Below are 25519 nucleotides of genomic sequence, written 5' to 3' on the forward strand. Positions count from 1 at the left end.
AGAGGCTGCAGTCGGACAAATGACTTGTAGTCAGGGAAATATTTACAGCATTTTATGAAGTGACTACCGCTGATTGGTTTTCAGGCATTTGGGCGCACTTAGATTGAAATAGACGTTATTTAATGGAGAAGTTACTTTTTCACTGGGAGAGGGAATGGCGGCAACTGCCTCCCAGAGGGCCTTGCGCCGCTGGCTGCTCCCAATAAAAGCCGAGGTTCCCATTTGCTCAATACATGACTTTCTTCTTCGCCGAGTACGCTGGGAACTTCGTCCGCCATTACCCTTCACCGGTACAGAGGCTGTACATGTTCTACCACCCATAGACAGAATAGCGGTGCTTCTCGCCTCAATGTGAAAGGTAGAGGAAGGGTGGAAAGCCACCAACATTCTGTCCTGTAGCTCAGTATACTATCCCTAACAGTGCGCAAGCGCGCTGAACCCTGTGGCATGATCGTACGCACCCCGGCGTCATGACCTAAACAGGCGTGTCGACGTCAGAGTCGTGACGTGAGCCGGGCGATCCGGAGTGCTGACGTCACGACGCGACGCTGCCCCGCGGCCTGCAGTTGACGCTGAGCCTGAGCCAAAGCGAGAGGCCCGGGAACAACATGGAGCCACCACCCCGTACTGTGAGTACCGCTTGTTGCCGGGAGAACCGGGGAGACTGCTCTGCCTGTGAACCCAGCCCAGCCGCGGTGTCAGATGCCTCTGGGCGTGGCCCGGAGCAGGTCTCAACCCGTGGCCCCGGCCCAGGTAGAGACGCGGGTGGTAGTGCCGCCTTCTCTCGAGGTCCCTCTCCCAGAGACCTCCATCCATTCTGGTTTGGGATCTTCCTGTGCGGTGAATGCTACAAAATGATCTTTCCTGGGACGTGGCTAATTGCCTCTTGAGACTGCTGTAGTTGACTCACATTGCCGTTGGGGGGCAGAGAACGGGTAGGGTTCCAGGATTTCGATCTAGCAACAGTGAAGGAACGGCGATAAATTTCCAAGTCAGGATAGTGAACGGCTTAGAGGAGAATTGAGTGGTGTTCCCATGTATCTGCTGCCCTTGTTCTTCTAGATAGAAGCGGCCCTGGGTTTGGAAGAAGAGATAACAAGGTGTAGAGCTGGATGAACCCAGCAGGCCAAGCAGCATCAGAGGTGCAGGAATGCTGACTTTTCGGGCCTGGACCCTTCATCAGAAATGGCCGAACTTATTGAGGAACTTCATTTCTGAAGAAGGGTCTCGGCCCGAAACGTCAGCCTTCCTGCTCCTCTGATGCTGCTTGGCCTGCTGTGTTCATCCAGCTCTACACCTTGTTATCTCAGATTCTCCAGCATCTGCAGTTCCTACTATCCCTGGGTTTGGAAGGCCACGGATATTTGGTGAATTTCTGCAGTGCAACTTGTAGATAGTACACGTCGCTATCTCTTGTGCGCTTCTCATTGCAGCTTCTAGTTGATGCAGGAAATGTCAAGATGAATCTCTTCTGTATGCTTGAGAAGATCACTTCTCCAATGCCTCCTCTCCAGGTTGCATAGCCTATACCCAAACACTGCTTGAGGTGAGGCTGAGCCTCTATTTTAAACAAATTCAGCATAGCCTCCTTTGTCTTGTACTCTCTGCCCCTATTGATAAAGGCTAGGATACTCTATTCTTTATTGACTGCTCTCTCAACCTGTCTTAAATGATTTTTGTACATGTACCTCTGCAAATACACCTTATTTACAGTTTCATCCTCTTTGTATTGTCTCTCCTGTTCCCACCAAAATATTACAGTTTTAACTACATGAAGTAGTAAAGGGGGAGGCAATGGCCTAGTGGTATTATCGCTGTACTGTTAATCCAGAGACCTGGAAATACATTCTGGGGACCTGAGTTTGAATCCTGCCGTGGCAATTGAATTCAATAAAAATATCTGGAATTAAGAATCTAATGATGACCACAAATCCATTGCTGATTGTTGGGAAAAACCCATCTGGTTCACTAATGTCCTTTTAGGGAAGGAAACTGCCATCCTTACCTGGTGTGGTCTACATGTGACACCAGACCCACAGCAACGTGGTTGACTCTGAACTGCCCTCTGGGCAATTTGGGATGGGCAATAAATGCTGCCCTCACCAGTGACATCCTCATCCTGTTAATGAATAAAGCATAAAGGAAGTGTCATCTGCAATTCCACCCATCTGTGTGTGTCATTCTAGAGTTTATCATTGTCCTTTTCAGTTCACAATTCTTACGAATTCAGCCATACCCTGTGCACCCAAGTTGTGGTTATTAACATAGGTCTGGTGTTCGCTTTACCAAATTAGTCAATTTTGTCTTGTTGCCAATATCTCTTTACTTCAATGACACTAACTTTACTGATCAGTGTGTTATGTAGCATTTCATCTAAAGCCTTTTGGAAGTTCAATACTCCATATTAAATGCATTAACTGCATCCATTTCTCTGTTTGTCTCATCAAAAATCCCAATCAAGTCATTTAACCAAGATTTGCCTTTCTCAAACCTGTAATGGCTTTCCTCAATAAGTTCGGCCACATCTGGGAGTACTTGTCCAAGTGACTTATCCACTTTGTCCTAGATTATTGTTTATAAAAGCATTTTCATTAGAGGTTAAACTGACTAACCTGGAGTTGCTGGATTTATTTTTGCATGTTTTTTTGAATAACGCTGTAGTATGTTGAATTTCCCAAATTTGGCAACATAGCTGTATCAAACTGTGGCCAGTATTCCTGCAATTTCCTTGTGACTTCTCTCAGCATCTTAGATGGGTTTGGTCACTTAATCCTAATAGACAATCATTCTCACACCTCCTCTTCATCAGTAATTTGCTATTCTATATGAATATGAATGTGAAATTCAAGCTGCTGCTGAACTGCAGCAGGACCTACAGTGTGATCTTTATTAAAAATGCCTTTCCCCATAACCCTTGACTCCCTGATTCATTCAAAATCTTGCTACTTAAGCCTTGCTTTAAAAATATTCATGGACTCCACCCCCTTTCATTGCCTTTTCAGGAAGGAAGTTCCAAACAGGTTTAAGAACAGCTACTTCCCTGCTCTTGCATTCAGCACCTTGAATAATAAAGACATATATCCGTATGCTTTCTTAACCTTCTTATTTACCTGTTCTGCTGCCTCCAAGCATTTATGCACATGCATACCAAGGTTCATCTGAACCTCTGTACTTCCAAGGGTCTTACCATTTAATGTGTATTACTTTGCCTTGTCAGTCCTCTGAAATGCATCATCTTTCAATTTTTGTGTTTAAATTCCAGCTACCACTGTTTAGCTCATCTGACCAGCCTGTCAATATCATTCTGTAGGACACTATGGCTTTTCTCCTCACTATTTACCGCACCACTGATTTTTCTTCAATATACAATTTTTTTCAATTCATTCGTGGGATGTGGGCTGCTGTGAGTTGACCCACAATGCCATTAGGGAGGGAATTCCAGGATTTTGACCTAGCGACAGTGAAGGGATGGCGACATATTTCCAAGTTAGGATGGTGAGCGGCTTGGTGGGGAACTTGGAGTTGGTGGTGTTCCCATATGTCTGATGCCCTTGCCCTTCTAGATGGAAGTGGTCGTGGGTTTGGAAGGTGCTGTCTGAGGATCATTGGTGAATTTCTGCAGTGCATCTTGTAGATAGTACTTACTAGTAATTCTATTACATTCATGTCTGCTGTGTCCACTGGTTCTGCTTTATCCACGGTACATGTTATTTCAAAGAATTCCAATGAGCTAGTTAAATACAATTTCCATTTTACAAAACCCCATTCACTCCACCTTATCAGCTTGAATTTTTCAAATGGCCCTACGATAACAACTTTAATTGTGGCTTCCAACGTTTTCCTGTGACAGATGTTAAGCTAACTGGCTTGCAGTTTCCTCTTTCTCCCTTTTCAAATAGAAACATAGACAATAAGGGCAAAAGTAGGCCATTCAGCTCTTAAGCCTGATCCACCATTCAATGAGATCACGGCTGATCATCCAACTCAGTACCCTGTTCCTGCATTTTCCCCATATTCATTGATCCCTTCTGCCGTAAGAACTATATCTAATGCCTTCTTGAAAGTATTCAATGTTTTGACTTCACCAATTTCTGTGGTACAGAATTCCACAGGCTCGCGCTCTCTTGTGAAGAAATTTCCCCTAAACTCAGTCATTAATGGCCTAAGCTATATCCTTGGATTGTTCGAATCATAGAATCCCTACAGTTTGGAAGCAGCCATTTGGCCCATCAAGTCCATAGCAACCCTCCGAAGAGCAGCCCACCCAGACCGACACCCCTACCTTATCCCTGTAACCCTGCATTTTTCATAGCCAGTCCACCTAACCTGCTCATGTTTGGACTGTGGGTGGAAGCCCATGCAGACATGGGAGGAAACTGCTGTGAGGCAGCAGTTCTAACCACTGGACCACCCTGCCGCCCCCTAATTGTGACCCCTGGTCTGGACTTCCCACTCGTTGGGATCATCCTTCTTGCAATTACTGACTAGTGCTGTTAGAATTTTATAAGTTTCACTGTGATCATGTCTCATTCTTCTAAAGTTCAGTGAATATAGTTCGAACTGATCCAGTCTCTGCTCCTACGTCATTCCTGCCATCCCAAGAATCAACCTGGTAAACCCTCCTTGCACTTCCTCCATAGCTAGAATATTCTTCCTCAGATAAGGAGACTAAAACTACACACAATACTTCAGGTGTGGTCTCACCAGGGCCCTGCACAATTGCAGCAAGACATCCCTGCTCCTGTGCTCAAATCCTCTCACTGTGATGGCCAACATACTGTTTGCTTTCTTCACTGCCTTCTGGACCTGCATGCTTACTTTCAGGCATTACATTCACTGTTTTTCAACCTGATGGAACCTTCTCCTTATATGTAATTTTGGAAAACTGTACCCAATACATCAATTATGTCATGTAGATGCTTCTGTTAAAACCTAAGTCCTGAGATACATTTTGATGAAACTTTTTGTCTTACACTCATCAGGGCAATTCGCAAGAATATCATCTTAAGGAGAAAGCCAACATTCATACTTCATGAGTGGAGAGGGCTGATTCATTAGCAAGTGGATTCTTGGATTGGTAAAGGTGTTGCTGGAGAGAATGCACCTGTCGGTGCTAATTGACAGCTACCTGTCAGGCTTTGTTTATATTTTAAACCATACAGTTTGACCCTGATTAGTCATGGTATTAGAATGAACCAGAGAATGGCTGTCACCTGTTTTGTTGAGACAGGTTCAATGCATGTACATGTTCTTTGTGTCTGCAAAGATCAGGGCCCTGTGTATTAACATAGAGATAGCATGCAAGTACAACAGTGACTCCAATTACCTACCGGTAAGCATGCAGTATAAATGTTAGTCTTTGTTCTTGTATTTCTGCGATGTTACTTGTATCCTCGACAGTGAAGGCTGATACAAAATATCTGCTCAGTTTGCCTGCCATTTACTTATTTTCCAGGATTAATTCTCCAGAGTTATGATCTATAGAACTAATGCTCACGTTGCTAACTCCTTCTTTCTACATAGCTGTAGAAATGCTTACTATTTTATATTGCTACCTAGCCTATTTGCATACACTCATTTTGCCATCCTTGTTTTATTCTTTGCGTCTTTTTATATTTATTCCTATCTTCTCACCTGCTAACCATCTTTAGCCAATTATATGCTTTTTAAAAAAAAGTTGATACAATCTTTAACATTTCTAATTAACCATGGATGGTGGATCTCCCTCTTAGGTCAACAGAGATGCAGTGGAATTCTCTCAGTCAGTTAAATTAGTCTGTTCACTTTTTAGCTTGCTCTGGTTTCATGCTTTCATGACTCCTTGTTTTAGTTTAAAATACTAGCCTTTAACCTATGCTGCTTCCTCCCACAATGAATATGACATTCGGTCATATCGTTGCAACCTATGTAGAACAGTACAGCACAGGAATGGGCTATTCGGCCCATGATGTTGTGCTGAATAAGATGCTAAATCAAACTAATCCTTTCTACCTGCCTTTGGTCCATATCCCTCCATTCTTTGCATAATCATCTGCTTATCTAAAAATCTTATCATATCTGCCCCTCACAGTGCGTTCCACACTCCTGTCATTCTCTAAAAAAACACTTGCCCCTCATGTCTCCTTTGAACTTTCCCCTCTCACTTTAAATACATGCCCCCAACTTCAGTATGACTTTATAGAGTCATAGTCATACTGCGCGGAAACAGATCCTTCGGTCCAACCAGTCTATGCTGAACATAATCCCAAACTGAACTAGCCCCACCTGTCTGTTCCCAGCCCATATCCCTCCAAACCTTTCCTATTCGTGTATCCACCCAAATGTCTTTTAAATGTTGTAATTGTACCTGCATCCACCACTTCCTCAGGAAGTTTATTCTACATGTGAACCACCCTCCGTATAAAAAATTTGCCTCTTGCGTCCTTTTTAAATCTGTCTCCTCTCTCCTCAAAAATGTGTCCCCTTGTCTTGAAGTTCCCCATCTTAGGAAAAAGACAACCACCATTTGCAAATTCTCCCCATGTCTGCTTGGGTTTCCTCCCATAGTCCAAAGATGAGCGGGGTAGGTGCATTTGCCATACTAAATTGCCCATAGTGTTCAGGGATGTTTAGTTGAGTTAGACATGGGTAATGGGTCTGGGTGGGATTCTCTTTGGAGGGGCGGTGTGGACTTGTTGGGACGAATGTACTGTTTCCACACTGTATGGATTCTATGATGATTCATCAACTGTATGTATAGAGTGTCATAGAGGCCCTACAGTGTGGAAACAGGCCATTCGGCCCAACAAGTCCACACCGCCCCTCCGAAGAGCATCTCACCCAGACCCATTCCCCTACCCCTGCATTTCCTATGAGTAACCCACCTAATCTACACACTCCTGAACACTATGGGCAATTTAGCATGGCCAATCCACCTACCCTGCACATCTTTGGACTGTGGGAGGAAACCGGAGCACCTGGAGGAAACCCATGCAGACACAGAGAATGTGCAAACTCCACACAGACAGTCTCCAAAGGGTGGAATCGAACCTGGGTCCCTGGCGCTGTGAGCAGTGCTAGCCACTGTGCCGCCTGTGCCTGTCATTATTTTATAAACTTCTACCAGGTCACCTCTCAACCTCCAACACTCCAGTGAAAAACGTCCCAGCATTTCCAGCCTTTCTTTATAACTCAAACCTTCCATACCCAGTAACATCCCGGTAAATCTCTTCTGAACCCTGTCCAGCTTGATGTGGAACACTGCTGGTCACAGGTCTCCAGTCCGAAAAGCAACTCAACACCATTACCCATTTATGAAGAAGGGTCCCACCCGAAATGTTAGCTTTCCTGCTTCTCTGATGCTGCTGGCCTGCTGTGTTTCTCCAGCTCCACATTGTTATCTCTGACTCCAGCATTGGCAGTTCTTACTGTCTCTACACCATTATTCTCTGTCTCCTGCCTTTAAGCCAATTATGTATCTAATTGGCTAGCTCACCCTGAATTCCATGTGATCTAATTTTGTTAATTAGTCTACCATGCAGAACCTTGTCAAAGGCTTTACTGAAATCCAAATAAATGTTTACTGCTCTGCTATCATCATCTTTTTGGTAACTTCCTCAGAAACATTCAATCAAGTTTGTGAGACACGATTTTCCTCACACAAAACAATGCTGACAATCCCTAAGCAATTTTTGCCTCTCTAAATGTCCATAAATCCTATCTTTTATAATCTCCTCCAACAACTTCCTACAACTGAAGTCAGACTCTCAGGTCTACAGTTCCCTGCTTTCTCCTTACAATTTTTCTTAAACAAAGGTACAACATTAGCCACCCACCAGTCATCAGGCATCTCACCCGTAGTTATAGATGATGCAAATATTTCTGCAAGGTTTCTTGTAATTTCATCCCTTACCTCCACAACATTCTGGGATACATTACAAAGAACAAAGAGCAAAGAAAATTACAGCACAGGAACAGGCCCTTCGGCCCTCCAAGCCTGCGCCGATCCAGATCCTCTATCTAAACCTGTCACCTACTTTCCAAGGATCTGTATCCCTCTACTCCCTGCCCATTCATGTATCTGTCTAGATACATCTTAAATGACACTATCGTGCCCACCTCTACCACCTCTGCTGGCAATGCGTTCCAGGCACCCACCACCCTCTGTATAAAGAACTTTCCACGCATATCTCCCTTAAACTTTTCCCCTCTCACCTTGAAATCATGACCCCTAGTAATTGAGTCCCCCACGCTGGGAAAAAGCTTCTTGCTATCCACTATACCTCTATACCTCTCATGATTTTGTAGACCTCAATCAGGTCCCCCCTCAACCTCCGTCTTTCTAATGTAAATAATCCTAATCTACTCAACCTCTCTTCATAGCTAGCGCCCTCCATACCAGGCCATATCCTGGTGAACCTCCTCTGCACCCTCTCCAAAGCATCCACATCCTTTTGGTAATGTGGTGACCAGAACTGTACGCAATATTCCAAATGTGGTTGAACCAAAGTCCTATACAACTGTAACATGACCTGCCAACTCCTGTACTCAATACCCCGTCCAATGAATGAAGGCGTGCCATATGCCTTCTTGACCACTCTATCGATCTGCGTTGCCACCTTCAGGATACAATGGACCTGAACATCCAGATCTCTCTGTGCATCAATTTTCCCCAGGGCTTTTCCAATTACCGTATCGTTCGCTGTTGAATTGGATATTCCAAAATGCATCACCTCGCATTTGCCTGGATTGAACTCCATCTGCCATTTCTCCACCCAACTCTCCAATCTATCTATATTCTGCTGCATTCTCCAACAGTCCCCTTCACTATCTGCTACTCCACCAATCTTAGTGTCATCTACAAACTTGCTAATCAGACCATCTATACCTTCCTCCAGATCATTTATGTATATCGCAAACAACAGTGGTCCCAACACGGATCCCTGTGGAACACCACTGGTCACAGTTCTCCATTTTGAGAAACTCCCTTCCACTACAACTGTCTCCTGTTGCCCAGCCAGTTCTCTATCCATCTCTCTAGTACACCCTGGACCTGATGCAACTTCACTTTCTCCATCAGCCTACCATGGGGAACCTTATCAAACGCCTTACTGAAGTCCATGTATATGACATTTACAGCCCTTCCCTCATCTATCAACTTTGTCACTTCATCATCTGCTCTCTGCCTACTCTTCTCCTTAGTCACACTGACTTCATTACCTAGTTCCTTACAGGCTTTAGTTACTACCTCCTTACTGTCCACTAACCTCCTCATTTGGTTCCCATTCCCCTGCCACATTAGTTTAAACCCTCCCCAACAGCGTCAGCAAAAGTAGCCCCTAGGACATTGGTTCCAGTCCTGCCCAGGTGTAGACCGTCCGATTTGTAATAGTCCCACCTCCCCCAGAACTGGTCCCAATGTCCTAAAAATCTGAACCCCTCCCTGCTGCACCATCTCTCAAGCCACTCGTTTATCCTGCCTATTCTTTCATTTCTACTCTGACTAGCACGTGGCACTGGTAGCAATCCTGAGATTACTACGTCTGAAGTCCTACTTTTTAACTTGGCTCCTAACTCCCTAAATTCTGCTTGTAGGACCTCATCCTGGTTTTTAACCTGTATCATTGGTGCCTATATGCACCATGACAGCTGGCTGTTCACCCTCCCCCATCAGAATGTCCTGCAGTCGATCTGAGACATCCCTGACCCGTGCACCTGGGAGGCAACGTACCAATCGGGAGTCTCATTTTCGACCACAGAACCGCCTATCTACTCCCCTTACAATCGAATCCCCTATGACTATAACCCTTCCACTCTTTTTCCGGCCCTTCTGTACAGCAGAGCCAGCCACGGTGCCAAGAACCTGGCTACTGCTGCCTTCCCCTGGTGAGCCATCTCCCCCAACAGTATCCATTAGATCAGATCCCAGAGATTTTATCCACCTTTATGTTCTGTAAGGCCTCCCAAGCTTCCTCTTCAGTAATGTGAACTGTCTTTGTTATTTTAAAGTTTATTTCTCTGCGTTCTCTCGACACCATTTCTTTCTCCACAGCAAAAACTGACACAAAATATTAATTTAGTATCTCTCTCCCATCTCCTGTTGTTCAACACAAAGATGACCTCCTTGATCTTTAAGAGGCCCAACCCTCACTCTAGTTACCCTCTTGCTCTTAATGTATTTATAGAATCTCTTTGAATTATCCTTAACCTCATCTACCAATGCTATCTCATATCCTGTCTTTGTGTTCCTGATTTCTCTCTCAAGAATGTCCCTATGCTCTTTATATTGTTTAAGCGATTCAGTTGAACCATGTTGTCCATATCTTAAAAAAAATTCTTATTCTTCACTAGAATCTCAATATCTTTATTCATTCATTGTTCCTTAATCTTACCAGCCTTGCTCTTCACTCTAACAGAACAAAATGCCACTGAATTCTCATCCTCATGCTCTTGAATGCCTCCCACTTGTCAGACATCCTTTTAGCTGCAAACAGTCTACTCCAATCAACTTTTAAACGTTCTTGTCTCATACCATTAATATTTGCCTTACTCCAATTGAAACTTTAACTTTCATGGAACTAATAGAATTATGATCGCTAGACCCAAAGTGTTCCCCTACTTTTACTACAGTCACCTGCCCTGCCTTATTGCCCAAAAGAAGGTCTAGTTTTGCTCCTTATCTGGTAGGAGCATCCACATATTGATAAAGAAAATTTTCTCGAGCACATCTGACAAATTCTTCACCAAACCTTTACCACTGTGGTAGTACCAGTCAATGTTTGGAAAATTAAAATCCCCCACTATTACAACCTTATTGTGCTTACATGTATATGAAATCTCACTACATATTTGTTTTTCAATGTCTCTCATTATTGGGGGGTCTATAGTACAATCCCATCAAAGTGATCTTTGTTTTATATTTTTTGTAATTTCTACCGATATATTTTCACTGGACGATTTTTCAGAAATATCTTTCCTAGTTACAGCAGTAATGTATTCCTTAATCAAAAACACCACCACCCACCATCCCCACCCAACCTTTCCTTTCTTACCTCCTTTTCTATCCTCCCTTTAGCATCTAAAACCCAGAACACCGAGCTGCTAGTCTTGTCCATCTCTCTGCCAAGTTTCTGTAATACGGTATTTCTCCTATAATGCGATAGTTGCGTTCTTGTGTGCCCTCACACTATGGAAAATTGCCATAGAAAATAGCGTTAAAGGGAGATCACTATAGAAAATCACTCTACTGTACAGCAGAAAGTTTGCGTTATCCAAACAGCATCCATTGTTTATCAATTGCATTACAGTTAATTCACATTAATGAAACATGCGTTATAGCAGAAATACCTGTAGCTGTGACATCCCAATCCCATGTTCTTAAACATGCCCTAAGTTCATCAGGCTTATCTGTAAGACCCCTTGCATGGAAATAAATGCAATTTAGTTCTTCAAAGTTACTACATACGCTGACTTTTCTTTTCTAATTGATGTGCTCTCCTCACATTCAGAACCTACCCCATCAATCCTTCCATTTACACTGCTACTTAGAATTCCTCCACTCATCTTCCCTATATTATAAAGTCTCCCTTAATAGAATAAACAAATCTCCCTGCTAAGATATTGGTCCCTTTCCAGTTTAGGTTAGATCCATCCTTTTTGAACAGGTCTTTTCTATCCCATAAGACATTCCAATTGTCCAAAAACCTGAATCCCTGAACAATGCACCAGCTCTTCAGCCATTGATTTGTCTCCTTTAACCTTTTGTTCCTTCCCTCGTTTGAGCTTAGCAATGGAAATAAACCAGAAATTACCATTTTTAAGGTTTTATTTTTTAATCTTCTACCTAACCTCAAATTCATTCTGTGCTGCTTTAATCTTTTCCCTAAACATGTCATTCTTACCAATGTGTATAATAATTTCTGGCTTCTCAATCTCACTTTTAACAATATGCCTGAGACGTTTCAAAACATCCTTAATCCTAGCACTAGGGATGCAACAAACCATCTTAAATTTATGCTCACTGCCACAGAATTTCCTGCCCATGCCCCTGACAGGACAGCCCTCTAGAACAATAATTCTGTTAAATCTTGTCAAACACTGTCTAACATAAGAATCGTTCCAAGTGTCCCATAACTGACTGTTTCATTTTCCTTGGAGGGACTATCCCCTTCTACAGTTCTAAAAACTGAATATCTATTTGATAGAGGAATAGCCACCGGAGACTTCTCACATTTCCTGATAGTCACCCATCTATCTGACTGATCCTGCTGGGTAATAACCTTTCTAAATCTACTAGCCATCTCACTCTGTACCTTGTATATGGCCTTAATAGCATTAAGCCTAAAAAAGGTTTCTATAACACTTTATATATAAAATAAACTGCCTTTCATTACCTACAGAAAATAATGTTAAAATGGAAAAAAAAATTTAGAAAATATATATATGAAACATATAAAAATTAAATAAATCAACCACTTAGCTGATTAACGGAATAAAAATGATTCCGCTTCAATAAATTCCTCAAAGAAAAAGAAAATCTTCTCTGGAGCTGACCACGGGTAGGACTCTCCAGAATGAAAACATAACTCCTTATTTTTAAAAAAAATCAGGTTTTTTCAAAACAAAACCTTTGCAATGTAAAAGAAAATCCTCTAAAATGCATATAAACGTTTCTAATTTCTGAATTAAGAATTAAAAAACTCAGCCATTCACTGTAGGCCTCTTTAAAAAGTTGTTTTATAAAAGATTTTTCGAATTTGGTTGTTTGTTTTTTTTTTGAATGTTAATAAAAGAAAATAGGGGGAAAGATCTTATTATTAAACTATAATGACTATAATAACTCTTTTTTTTAAAAAAAAAAAAAAAAAAAAATCTTTAAGCCGGCAATCCCAGGAGTAGCTGCAAGATATTATCTTGTTATGCCATACCTGGTCTAGTATAGTGTCCTCTGGGTCATCCCAGAATGTACTGTTTTAAGAAACTGTCCTTAAAATGTTTTAAGAACTTTATACTCCATCCTACTGTGTGGTTATTATTTGGGTGCCTGTGCACCATTCCCATTAGTAATGACTTTTTAATTTCTCATCTCTGCCTAAAGCACTTCCATATGTTGATTTTGTAAACGTGGATGGTTTCTTTCTATTGAGGTAATATTAACTATTGTGGTAATAATAACTAAGAGAGCTACCTCTCTACCTTCTCCTAGGATCCTGTCCTTGTTAAATTCAATATTCAGATTCCAATCCGTGTCATCCTGGAACAATATCTCTATCCTACCATGTAGATAATATTGTTATTTCCATTTGCGATAGTCTGTTTTGTTCCAAAGCAGAGGCTTTAGTTTTGTCCTTCTTGTTATTTTTGTATTGTTTATCCTTATCTGCTGACTTAACTTGGGATTTGTACTCTTTCTATATTATCATTTCCCATAATTATACCTTTTTTTTTGCCTTGTCTCTACTCTTCAATTTACTGCATCTCAGATTCAGGGCATCCTTGCAGGAGCTCCTCATGGTAGTGACTTAGACCCAATCAACTTCAGCTGCTTTATCAATGATCTTCCCTCCATCATAAGGTCAGAAGTGGGAATGTTCAGTGATGATTGCATAATGTTCAGCACCATTCATGACTTATAGGTACTGAAGCAGTCCATATCCAAGTGCAGCCTGTCCTGGGCGACATCCAGGCTTGGGCTGACAAGTGGTGAGAAATATTTACATAACAAAATTACCAGACAGTGACCATCTTCAACTCTAACCATTGCCCTTGGCATTCAGTGGTCTTAGGATATTGCCATTAACCAGAAACTGAACTGGATGATCCACATAATTACTGTGGTTTCACGAGCAGGCTAGAGGCTAGGAGCCCTGCAATGATCGACTCACCTTCCCAAGGGAGTGTGGTGGAATACTTCCAATTTGTCTGGATGGATGTACCTCCAACAATACTTTAAGATTGACATCATCCAGGACATAGCAGCCTGCATGATTGGAATCACATCCTTCATTCATTCCCTCCACCACTGATGCTCAGTTGCAGCAATGTTTACCATTTACAAGGTTCACTCCAGCAACTCACCAAGGCTCCTCTGATAGTGCCTTGCAAATCTGTGACTTCAACCCTGTAGAAGGACAATACAGCAAATACATGTGAGTTCCCTTCCTAGCCACTCACTGTCCTGACATGGAAACATATCGCCGTTCCTTCAGCTTCACTGGGTCAAAATCCTGGAACTCCCTGCTTAACTGCATCGTGTGTGTATGTACACCCTAAGAACAGTAGAAGTTTAAGAATGCAGCTCACCATTACCTCATTTGAGTACAGCTACTGATGGACAATAAATGCTGAACCAGCCAGTGATGCCCACATCCAGCAAAAGAAAAAAAATCCTTTGGCTGTGTTAAACTGTCCTGCACTTTGTGTGCAGAACACACCTGGGCAAATTTCTGTCTTTTCCACTCCAGTATCCAGTGAGTTATGGGTAATTTATGCAATTGAGTTCCTGCAATTTTTTCCCCTTATTTTCTTCAGGACCTTCATGCATCTTATCTGTCCTGAGATTCATTTGCTCTAAGCTTGCAATGTACACATAGCTCACTGCTGAGTCCTGTCTGACATCCCCACTCTCTTTTAGGGCACTAATTTATTGTTTAGTGAATGCAAATCACTAGAATCAAGTTGTCACCCCTGTAAATGGGCCACTCCTTGGCAATATGCAGCATCAATTGTCTCTCTCCACAAGTGCATTACAGTTTTGCACTGAGGTCCCAGCAGTGCAGGTTGACTGCACAGGGGTTTTCAGAAGAAGGATCCCGACCCGAAATGTCAACTTTCCCGCTCCTCTGCTGCCTGGCCTGCTGTGTTCCTCCAGCTCCACACTGTAGTATCTCTGACTGCACAGGGGCCCTGGTTTGTCCTGACCCTGTTTATTTGTGATCACTGTCGCTGTGGAATTTCAAAGCCAGCCATTCAATAGATGGAGTTTGTCACAAGAAAGTTGTTAGTGACTTCCTGTGTTTCCCATTCCTTGATGCAGAGGATGTTTGCAAGAGACCTGCTAGCTCAGGAAGTGTGGTCCCTACAGAGCACTGACTTGAAATCGGGGCACAAAGTGCATTGATCATGTCACCGTGAGTGAGTGATGTGGAGCAAAGATGATTTAAACTAGATAGTAGTTTTTCGTGAGGGAGTGTTATTGCGAAGACAGTAAGCCAGGAGAGGGGTGCTGAGCAGAGGGTTCCAGATATGATACACACAGTTGTGTTCAGTTCAGTATCAACAAGATGCACGCTGGCCTGTGCCAGGCAGATGCACAGTACTCTGTCGGGGAGTTCAGTGAGCCACAATCACAGAACGTCAACATAATCTCTAGCAATTAGCAAGAGCCTACTACGTGGTACAATGTTGTTATCCTACAGTGCTGGGTATCAATGTGTAGTAATTTTAAAAATTGACAGCTGTCTGTTCTTAAGGTGGTGACACATGCCCTTCCCTAGTTGTCCCGATATAGATCTTAAAAAAATCTATTTTCTAATCAACCTGTTCAGAGATGTTATTACACACCTCTGGAGCAGGGTGGGAATGAACCTCAGCCTCCTGGCTGAAAGGTAGGGATACTACCACAGCACCACAAGAAACCTTCGGTGACTGCTTGTCTGTTTCAGAGGCTGTAATTGGCCGAATGTGTCATGATTCTTAAAAGTTTCCTTTGTTTTAACATTCATCAAGTGATGTCTTCATACACATTCTAATTTTTGAAAAGCTTTTCCATCTTGGTTCTTCTCTCCAGACCCTCGTTTGTTTCCTGCTTTGTCAAAACTTGGGGTTGTGAGAATTAGTCGCATGTGGGCCCAGGTGAAGTAGGGAGCTGGAGGATGTCACTCAGCCCCTTGAGCCTGTTCATTATTCTACACAATTATGGCTGATCTCTGTCTTAACTCATTGGACTTGATACTGTAGCCCTTTCCCAACAAAGATCCATCGGAGACACATACCAAAACAGAGAGAGCTCCAGATTTCCACTCTTCTTAGTGTGTCAAAGTGCTTCCTCACATCTCCTCCTTCAATGGTGTATCACAATTATTCAGCTAATTCTTTTTGGGCTCCCCCAACAGAAGAAATAGTTTCTATCTGTTTTCATTAAGTCAGGTGACTCATGTAGAGCAGTAAGTTGCACAGGTACATTGATACATTCAGGGAGAAAATAAAACTCTGGAGCTGGAGTTCCTTGTGGGGAAATGTGCGGTGATCTGTTTTCAACTGAAGAAAGATCGAGCAGAGAAATTTGTAAATGGTAAAAACCTGGAAGCCTGAAGTTGCAGAGATCAAATGTAGAATCACAAAAAGCTGGCGTAAATTGAAAAGTGAAGGTTGAAACAATGCTGCAGTCAGACTCTGTTCTGAGTGAGCGGGGTCAGTTATGGGCACTGCACCTTGGGGAGGAGAGATTGACCTTGAAGCATGCACCATACGTTGTAGATTCACTGGGTAATGTGGAGCTAAAATTGTTTGACTGCACGGGTGGGTTGCACATAATGGTCTTGTAATCTCTTAAATGTCAGATATTAAGTGATATTTAAAATGACTATAGATTTCAAGTTACCTCAGAAAAAAATTCAACTTACCCTGATCTGACTTCCCTTTTTTAAATCTGAGCTGGCTGTCTTTGACAGAGCATCTTTTGTCTCACTCAGTAATTCCATTCCCAATAACAGGTTCTAATAATCAGCGCTAGCAGGGGAGTTGGTGGCCGAGATTATTAATCCACAGACCCAGGTGATGTTCTCGACCTGGGTTGGAATGTCGCAATGAAAGACAATGGAATTAGAATTCGATAAAAATCTGGAATTGAAACTCTAATGATGACCATGAAACCACTCTGTATTGTCAGGAAAAACTCATTGCGTTCACTAATGTCCTTTAGGGAAAGAAACTGCTGTCCTTCAGAGATAGCAAGAACTGCAGATGCTGGAGTCAGTCAATGCAGTGGAGCTGCAGGAACACAGCAGGTCAGGCAGCATCAGAGGAGCAGGAAAATCTATGTTTCGGGTTGGGACCCTTCATCAGGACTGGGGAGGGGGAAGGGAGTTGGGAAATAAATGGAAGGAGGAGGTGTGGAGCAAATGAGTGAGTCGTGGACTGAGCAGTCCCTATGAAAGGCAGATAGGGGTGGGGAGGGAAATATCTCTTTGGTGGGGTCGGATTGCAGGTTGCAGAAGTGGTGGAGGATGATGCACTGGATGCAGAAGTTGGTCGGATGTGAGAACTGGGGGATTCTGTCCTTATTTTTGTTGGGAGGAGGGCGTTTCAGGGCAGAAGTGCGGGAAATGCAAGAGATGCAGTTGAGGGCATTTTGGATCAACAGAAGAGTGAAGTTGCGGTCCTTGAAGTAGGAAGACATCTGGGATGTCCAGGAGGGGAACGCCGCATCTTGGGAGCAGATGCAATGGAGGAATTAGGAGTAAAGGATCGCATTCTTGCAGAAGGATGGGTGAGAGGAGGTGTAGTCAAGGTAGCTTTGAGAGTTGGTGGGTCTGAAATAGGTGTCGGTATTGAGATGGTTGCCAGAGATGGACGTGGAGCAGTTCAGGAAGGGGAGGGAGGTATCGTAGATGGTCCAGGTGAATTTGAGGTTAGGGTGAAAGGAGTTGGTAAAGTTGATGAACTGTTCAAGCTCATAGGAGCACGAGGCAGCGCTGATACAGTCATCAGTGTAGCGGAGGAAGAGGTGAGAGATGACGCCAGTGTAACCGCGGAAGAGGGACTGTTCCACATATCCTACAAGAGGCAGGCATGGCTCGGACCCAAGGGGATGGCTATGAGCACCCCTTTAGTTTGTAGGGAGTGGGAGGAGTTAAGGGTAAAGACGAGTTCCATTAAGCAGGTGAGGGCGTCAGTGTCGGTGGAGGGGGACTGGTTGGGCCTGCGGGAAAGGAAGAAGCGGAGGGGTTTTAGGCCATCTGCGTGGGGGATATGGGTGTACAGGGACTGGATGTCCACAGTGAAGATAAGGTGTTGGGGGCCAGGGAATTGAAAGTCTTGGAGGAGGTGGAGGGCATGGGCGTGTTCCACATTCCCCATCAACCCCATCATACATGGCACCTTTGCCTGCAACTGCAGAAGGTACGACTCCTGCCCCCAAACCTCCCCTCTCACCTCCATCCAAGGCCCAAGACAAACATTCCATATCTGACAGGAGTTCACCTGTACATTCTCCGACCTGGACTACTGTATCCATTGCTCCCAATGTGGCCTCCTCTATATCAGTGAGACCAAGCGGAGACTCGGTGCCTGATCTGTGCTCTGTATGCTATAATCAAAACACCTTCTGGTTGCCAACCATTTTGACTCCCCCCTCCACTCCCTTGGTGACATGTCCATCCTGGGCTGTCTCTAGTGCCACAGTGATGCAGTACTCAAACTGGAGGAACAACACCACATGTTCTACCTCGGGAGCCTACAGCCTGATGGCTTGAACATAGAATTCACCAGTTTCAAAACCTCCCCACCCCTGGCCTCATCCCATGTCCAACCCTCCCTCTCATCCCCGCCTCCTTGACCTGACGCAACCTGTCCATCATCTTTCCCACTGACTAATCCCCACTACCTCGACATGCATCCACCTATCAGCAACCCACCTACCTTCCACCAGCCCCACCACCCCTCCTCCCTCTATTTGTTTCTTAGGTCCCTTCTCCTTCCCCTTCCCCAGCCCTGATGTAGGGTCCTGACCCGAAATGTCGACTCTCCTGTTCCTCTGATGCTGCCTGACCTGCTGTATTCCTCCCGCACGCTATTGAAACTGCTGTCCTTCCCTGGTCTGGCCTACCTGTGACTGTAGAGCCACAGCAATGTGGTAACTCTCATCTGTCCTCTCATCAATTTGGAATGGGCAATAAATGCTGATCCAGCCAGCAATGCTCATATCCCATGAACAAGAAAAAGATACTTTCTGAATGATGTTTGTGTTAATTCACGAGGTTTCCTGGTCATTTTGTTTTCGCTCAGATTGTTTCCTGAAATCATCTTTGAGTATCTTGCTGCTCATTGTTTTCCTTTTTGATTTTTTTCAGTCTCCCAGTTGAGTGCTTCTGGCAGTCGGTAATCTGTGTCATGGCAGTGATTGAAGGAGTCGGTGATGAGGTCACCATACTCTTCGGCCTGGTTCTCACGGTGTTAGTGTTGGTCCTGGCCTGGGCTTCCACTCGCACTGTGGAACGAGCTGATCAGGACTCACGACCAGCCGAGGATCCCCCTGTAGCTGCCCCACAGGAGCAGCAGCCCCACTGCACTTCTCTGAGCAACCACTCACCAGACCAAGGAGAAACTGCAACCAACGCAGCAGAGTCAGAATGCACTGCTGAGGAGTACGAGCAGAGCGAGGGGGAGGAAGAGGAGAGGAAGAAGCAGAGCAAGGGGGAGGAAGAGGAGAGGAAGATAAAGAGCGAGGGGGAGGAAGAGGAGAGGAAGATAAAGAGCGAAGAGGAGAGGAAGAAGCAGAGGAAGATAAAGAGCGAAGAGCAGAGGAAGAAGCAGAGGAAGATAAAGAGCGAAGAGGAGAGCAAGAAGCAGAGCAAAGAGGAGAGGAAGAAGCAGAGCGAGGAGGAGGAAGGGGAGAGGAAGAAGCAGAGCGAGGAGGAGGAAGGGGAGAGGAAGAAGCAGAGCGAGGAGGAGGAAGGGAGAGCGAATCAGTATGAGGAGGTGGCAGCTCCGGAAAAAGCAAAAGGGAATGAAGTGGAGGAAGAGGTTTTAGCCAAACATGAGACATCTCCCACTGAGAAAGGGGCTGAGCGGCTGGATATCGATGATGTGCCTGAATCGCTTACCTCACTACATGATACTGTGCAGTTACGTCGGCGAGTGACCTCTGCTGGTGATAGGGAGGAACTGGAGACTCTAAACGTTGATGACCAAAGCTCAGACAGTGACTGTACTGAGGACAACTTCATGCTGCTGAGGCTAAAGTTTTTGAATGACACTGAGAAAATAGCTCGGGTTAGACCTGAAGACACAATTGGACATATAAAGAGGTAAAAACCCCACTCAGCACTGTTTCAATTCTATGGCACGTCTGCTCATGGAGTTATTCCATCAGGCAGACAATTTATAGCATGACTCATTATCCAATGTGTGTCTGTCATTCTCTCTTGGTGCACGCTGCTTTCTAACGCTCTGTCTGTCCCACACACACCCTTTCTCTTGGTATCTACTGTGACCATAAGACATTGGAGCAGAAGTAGGCCATTCAGCCCATTGAATCTGATCTGCCATTCAATGCGATCATGGCTAGATCTGATAATCCTGAACTCTGCTTTCCTGCTTTTTCCATATAACCGCAATTCCCTCCTGCTGAAAAATCTATCTGTCTCAGCCTTGAATGTAATTAAAGAACCAGCTTCTGCAAGCCTCTGCAGTAAAGAATTTCACAGATTCACAACCCTCAGAGAAAAAATACTTCATCTTTGTCTTAAATGGATGACCCCTTACTCTTTGATTTTATGGCCTCTGTAACTAGACTCTTCCGTGAGGGGAAACAACCTTTCTGATCTACAGTATCAGGCCTACTAAAAACCTTATATATTTCAATAATGTCTCTTCTCATTCACTTAAACTCCAGCGGGTACAAGCCCAATCTACTCAACCTCTCCTCATAAAGTCACTGTGTACCTATGTTCAACCTAGTAAGCCTCACTAGGGCAATAATGTCCTAGTAGTATTAGTGTTGAACTATTAACCCAGAGATATAGGTAATGCTCTGAGGATCTGGTTTCAAATCGCACCATGGCAGATGGTGATATTAGAATTCAATAGAATTATGGAATTAAGAGTCTAATGATGACCATGAAACCACTGTTGATTGTCAGAAAAACCCATCAGATTCATTAATGTCCTTTAGTGAAGGAAACTGCCTTCTTTACCTGTCCTTGACCTACAAGTGACTCCACATTCACATCAATGTGGTTGACTCTGAACTGCCTTCTGGGCAATTAGGGATGGGCCTAGCCAGTAATGGCCATGTCGATGAATAAGATAAAAAGAACCTTCTCTAAACTGTCTCCAATGCCAGTATATCTTAAGACCTTAAGATATAGGAGAAGATACAGGCTATTCAGCTCATCGAGTCTGCTATGCCATTTAATCATGGCTGATATGTTTCTTAACCTCATTCTCCTGCCTTCTCTCTTTAACCCTGATCCCCTTATCAATCAAGAACCTATCTATCTCTGTCTGAAATACACCGACTTGGCCTTCAGCAACATGCGCTCTACAGATTAACCATCCACTTGCTAAAGAAATTCCTTCTTATCTTAGTTGTAAAGGGTCATTCCGTCACTCTCAGGCTGTGCTCTTGGGTGTGAGTCTCTCTCACTAGTGGAAACATCTTCTCCATGAGCATTCTATCCACATCTCTTAGTATTCTGTAAGTTTCAATCAGATCCCCTCTCATCCTTCTAAACTTAGAGTACCGATCCTTAGATAAGGGATGAAAATTGTTCAGTCTTCCAACTGTGGTCTGACCATTCTGACAGTATAGTTTTAGCAAAACTATATACTGATACTATATACTTGTACTAAATTCACTTTGAAATAAAGGCCGTTCCATTTATCTTCCACATTATCTGATTAGCTTGGATTTTGGTGATTTAAGCACAACGCACAAACATCTCTGCTGTATCTTTTTGAAGTCTTTTCTTGTTTAAATAATACTCAGCTCCCACTGCAGATTCATTGTGTCATCCCCACCACTTGCCTTCCCACCTATTTTTATGTCAATCACAAACTTGGCTATAGTAAATTCACTTTCCTCATCCAAGTTCTTAATATATATTATAAATAATTGAGGCCCCAGCATTGATCCCTTTGGCACTCCTCTACTTATAGGTTGCTGTCATGAAAATACCCACCCCCTTATCCTAACTGTTTTATTGGTTAGCCAATCCTCCATCCATGCTAATGATGGGATCCCCAACATCATGGGCTCTTAACAAGTAACTTAAAGTATGATATCTTATCAAATGCCTTCAGAAAATCCAAATCCATCCTACTTTATCTATCCAACTTGTTACGTCCTCAAAGAATTCTAATAAATTTATCAGGCATGATACCCCCTTTATGAAGCCATGCTGACTATGTTTGATCATATTATGTATTTCTAAATGTTCTTCCATTACATTGTTTACAATAGACTCTTAACGTTTTCCCATAACAAATGATAAGCAAACTGGACTAAAGTTGTCTTTTTTTTTGTGTCCTTTTTGAATAAGTGGCACAAAAAGCAGAAATTGCTGGAGAAATTGTTAAATTGGCAGTTTTCCAATCCTGTGGGTATTTTCCAGGATCTAAGGATTCCTGGAAGATGACTGCCAGTGTACCAACTATCACTGTAGCTACTTCCTTTAAAATGCTAGGATGCATCCCGCCATGTCCAGGGAACTTATCGGTCTTTAGCCCTATTACTTTTTCTCTGGTGATAGTTATCATATTTATTTCCCCTTCACTTTTTACCCTTTGATTATTTACTATTTTTGGGATTCTATTAATGTCTTATTCTGTGATGACTGCTGCAAAGTATTTATTCGACTCCTCTGACATTTCCTGTTCACCATTATTATTTCCCCAGCTCGTCCTGTAAAGGGCCTATGTGCACTTTGGCAATACTCTGCCTTTTTTTTATATTTAAAGAAGTTCTCACTGTCTCAGTGAGTATTTAGGGTCTGGAATGCACTGCCTGGAAATGTGCTGGAGGCACGTTTAATTGAAGCTTTCGAGGGCGTTGGATGGTTATTTGGACAGAAATGGTGAGCAGAGATATGAGGAAAAGCAGGAAAATGGAAGTAGGGAAGAGAACTGATGTATGCTGAATTGACTGAATGGCCTTCTTCTGCACCATAACAATTCTGTGAATCTGTAAACTCCTCACTTTGTCTGTGGGTTTCCATTGCAGTCAGGCACAGGACTGGTGCCCCTTATGGTTCATGGATGAGGGTAGGTACCCCTGGTGGGTCAGGGGTGAGGACAGGCACCCCTGCTAGATCAGGAGGGAGGGCATGTTGAGAGTCCTGCCAGATCAGGTCAAAGATGTGGGCGGGTTAGGAGTGAATGCAAGTGCCACTGGCAGTTGGGGGTGAGGGTGGGTCCCCCTACGTGTCAAAGTGAGTAAGGGTCGAGAGTGAGTTTGGGTGCAGGTTGAGGGTGAGCGGATTTCCCAGTGGGTCCAGGTGAAGATGAGTGCTGGATAATCTGTCCTGTTTGTATTTTGTCACGGTCAGATGCTGCTGCTTAGTGTTTGCACATTCTGCACAGCTGGTTTTTGTGTGCAGGTAACATAGAAAAGAAGTTAGGCCATTAAGCTTGACCTCTGTCTATGTTTGTGTCTTACTTGTGCTGTGTCTGTGTATTCCTCCTCCTCTTCCTTCTCCCGACTACCACCACCCTCCCGCCCCCTTAATCCCAGTAAAGACAAACTTCAATCAACATTGATGTCAGGCATGTTGCCGGCACTGCATGTCCCAACTCAGACTTGGAGCACACTGATTAGGTGGGAGAGCTATTGAGAATGTCCTGTTCTGATACTAAAGCCCAGCGTGAGTTAGAATCTTCACGAGAGCAGCGACTGAAGTGTTTGTGTATAAATAAACATAGTCTGGGTAGCGGCTGAAGCAGTGTATGGTTTTGTCAGGGTTATTGGTGCTGTCTCCCAGCCTCCGTACCTTTTGGCTGCTTGTTAATCTGTTTGTTTCCCCTCTCTTTATACCCTCCCTCCAGGATTCACTTTCCTCACCAGGAACACCAGATCCGGCTGATCTATCAGGGACAGCTACTCGGAGACGACACACGGACGCTCTCCTCGCTTCACATCATCAATAACTGTGTCATTCATTGCCATATCTCGCAGAATGCCACACCTCAGTCACCTGCAGGGAGTCACGCAGCTGAGCACACTGAGACCACACTCAACATTGGGGGCCTAATGTTGCCAATCTTCTTCCTCATGCTTTCGGTGCTGTGGTATTACCAGATCAACTACCGACAGTTCTTCACAGCACCTGCCACCATCTCACTTGTGGGCATCACCATTCTGTTCAGCTTTGTGGCTTTTGGAGCTTACAGGCGGTGAGATTCTAGCCACAACCAATCCTGGAACCAGTCACCAGGGACACTAGACTTGGGACTGACAAGCTCTACTTTTTATCAATTAAACTCAAGATGGTTTAGAAGGTCTGATGATTATATTACTGCTGTGATTTAACCTTTTTGTGACAGAGCTGTGATTGACAATGCTATTTTCATCCATAAAGCTCTTTGTAGCTTGAGGCTGGAGTCTGGACATTTTTCAGACTTCCCATATCCCCCCACCATTTCCACAGATGGCGCAGTGGAGCTCTTATCCTGGTGGTCACCTGGAGGTAGACCCATCAAAAAGGAAGAGCAGACTGTGCGGCAGCCCTTATTAAATGGACCTGCTGCTGGTGGAATCAGCTTTTCCATCACACTGTGGACTGACCATTTGAAACTAAAATTTTACAGCAAATGCAAAGCTATTAAGCCCGTCATAGCCCTGCTAGCTCTTTGGGCCAATCCCAAATTCATTTCCCGATGATCCATATAGTCTGGCAGTCGTTTTTCAATTTTCTCCCTCATTCTAAACTTCCTAACTAATGAAAATTCTTTCTAGCCACCCTGTTCCTCTTGATATTTTCATCCTTCCATCAAATCTGTAAGGTAAATGCCAGGAATTACCGACCCAAGTTGGACTAACCCCATCAAATATCACCCTAAATTGAATTTAGGTATCAATCTGGTAAATCTACAATGCTGTCTTGTGAAGACTAGTATATCCTTCCTAATGTGTGGTGCCCTGAACTGCACATAATGTTTCAGGTTTAGGTCAAGCCAGGAATTCGCACAGCTGAAGCTTGCCTTCTACTCCCTTGTATTCTAGTCCTTTCTATACAAGTGTCAGCATCCCATGAGGTTTATTGATTTCTACAGCAGTTCATCACTTTTTGATCTGTACATCCAGCTGGTCCCCAAGTATCTTTTTCACCATTTACAGGCTTTTCACCATAAACCAAATATTCTGTTCTACTATTTTTCGGACCTCTCATTGGGCAAAGATGAACTCTGTTTTCCCATTCACAATCTTATCAGTATTTGAGTTTTGCTGTTTCATCTACAATGCTTAAACTGCCACCTGTATTTGTGTCATTGGTGAACTTGGATACGTAGCTTTACAGCACATTGTCAAGTTGTGAATAAACATGGTATATAGTGAGGCCCTGACAGATTCTTATGGGATATATCAATTACGTTGCTGCTAGGATTACCTGCCCATTATCCCCACTCTGATTGCAGAGTCTCAGCCCATTTCCCAACAAGGTCAAAAATCTCCCCTCAGATTTTTTATTCTTTCAGACAATCAAGTGTTTCCAGCAAAGCCAGCATTTGTCCTTCATCTCTAATTTGCTCTTGAACTGACTGGCTTGTTCTGCTATTTCAGAAGACAGTTAAGAGTCAATCATTTTTTAATGCATTCATGGGA

General features: G+C 43.6%; 1 protein-coding gene across 4 annotated transcripts; it reads left to right on the top strand.

Moving 5' to 3' along the window:
• The first annotated feature begins 258 nt into the window (after positions 1-258).
• LOC125482942 (transmembrane and ubiquitin-like domain-containing protein 1) lies at positions 259-25260 on the top strand. 4 transcript variants are annotated; one of them, XM_048595888.1, is made up of 4 exons: positions 5107-5332; positions 13461-13552; positions 19050-20006; positions 23743-25260. In XM_048595888.1, exons 1-4 carry the CDS (start codon positions 5240-5242, stop codon positions 24092-24094), a joined length of 1494 nt encoding a protein of 497 aa, XP_048451845.1. In that variant the 5' UTR covers positions 5107-5239; the 3' UTR covers positions 24095-25260. The 4 variants fall into 4 exon arrangements, with proteins under 4 accessions (XP_048451848.1, XP_048451846.1, XP_048451845.1 ...); XM_048595891.1 differs by lacking the exons at positions 5107-5332; positions 13461-13552 and adding an exon at positions 259-358; XM_048595889.1 differs by lacking the exons at positions 5107-5332; positions 13461-13552 and adding an exon at positions 509-629.
• Positions 25261-25519: the final 259 nt, after the last annotated feature.

The sequence above is a fragment of the Rhincodon typus genome, chromosome 4 (genome assembly GCF_021869965.1).
Source record: "Rhincodon typus isolate 14 chromosome 4, sRhiTyp1.1, whole genome shotgun sequence".
Taxonomy (NCBI): Eukaryota; Metazoa; Chordata; class Chondrichthyes; order Orectolobiformes; family Rhincodontidae; genus Rhincodon; species Rhincodon typus.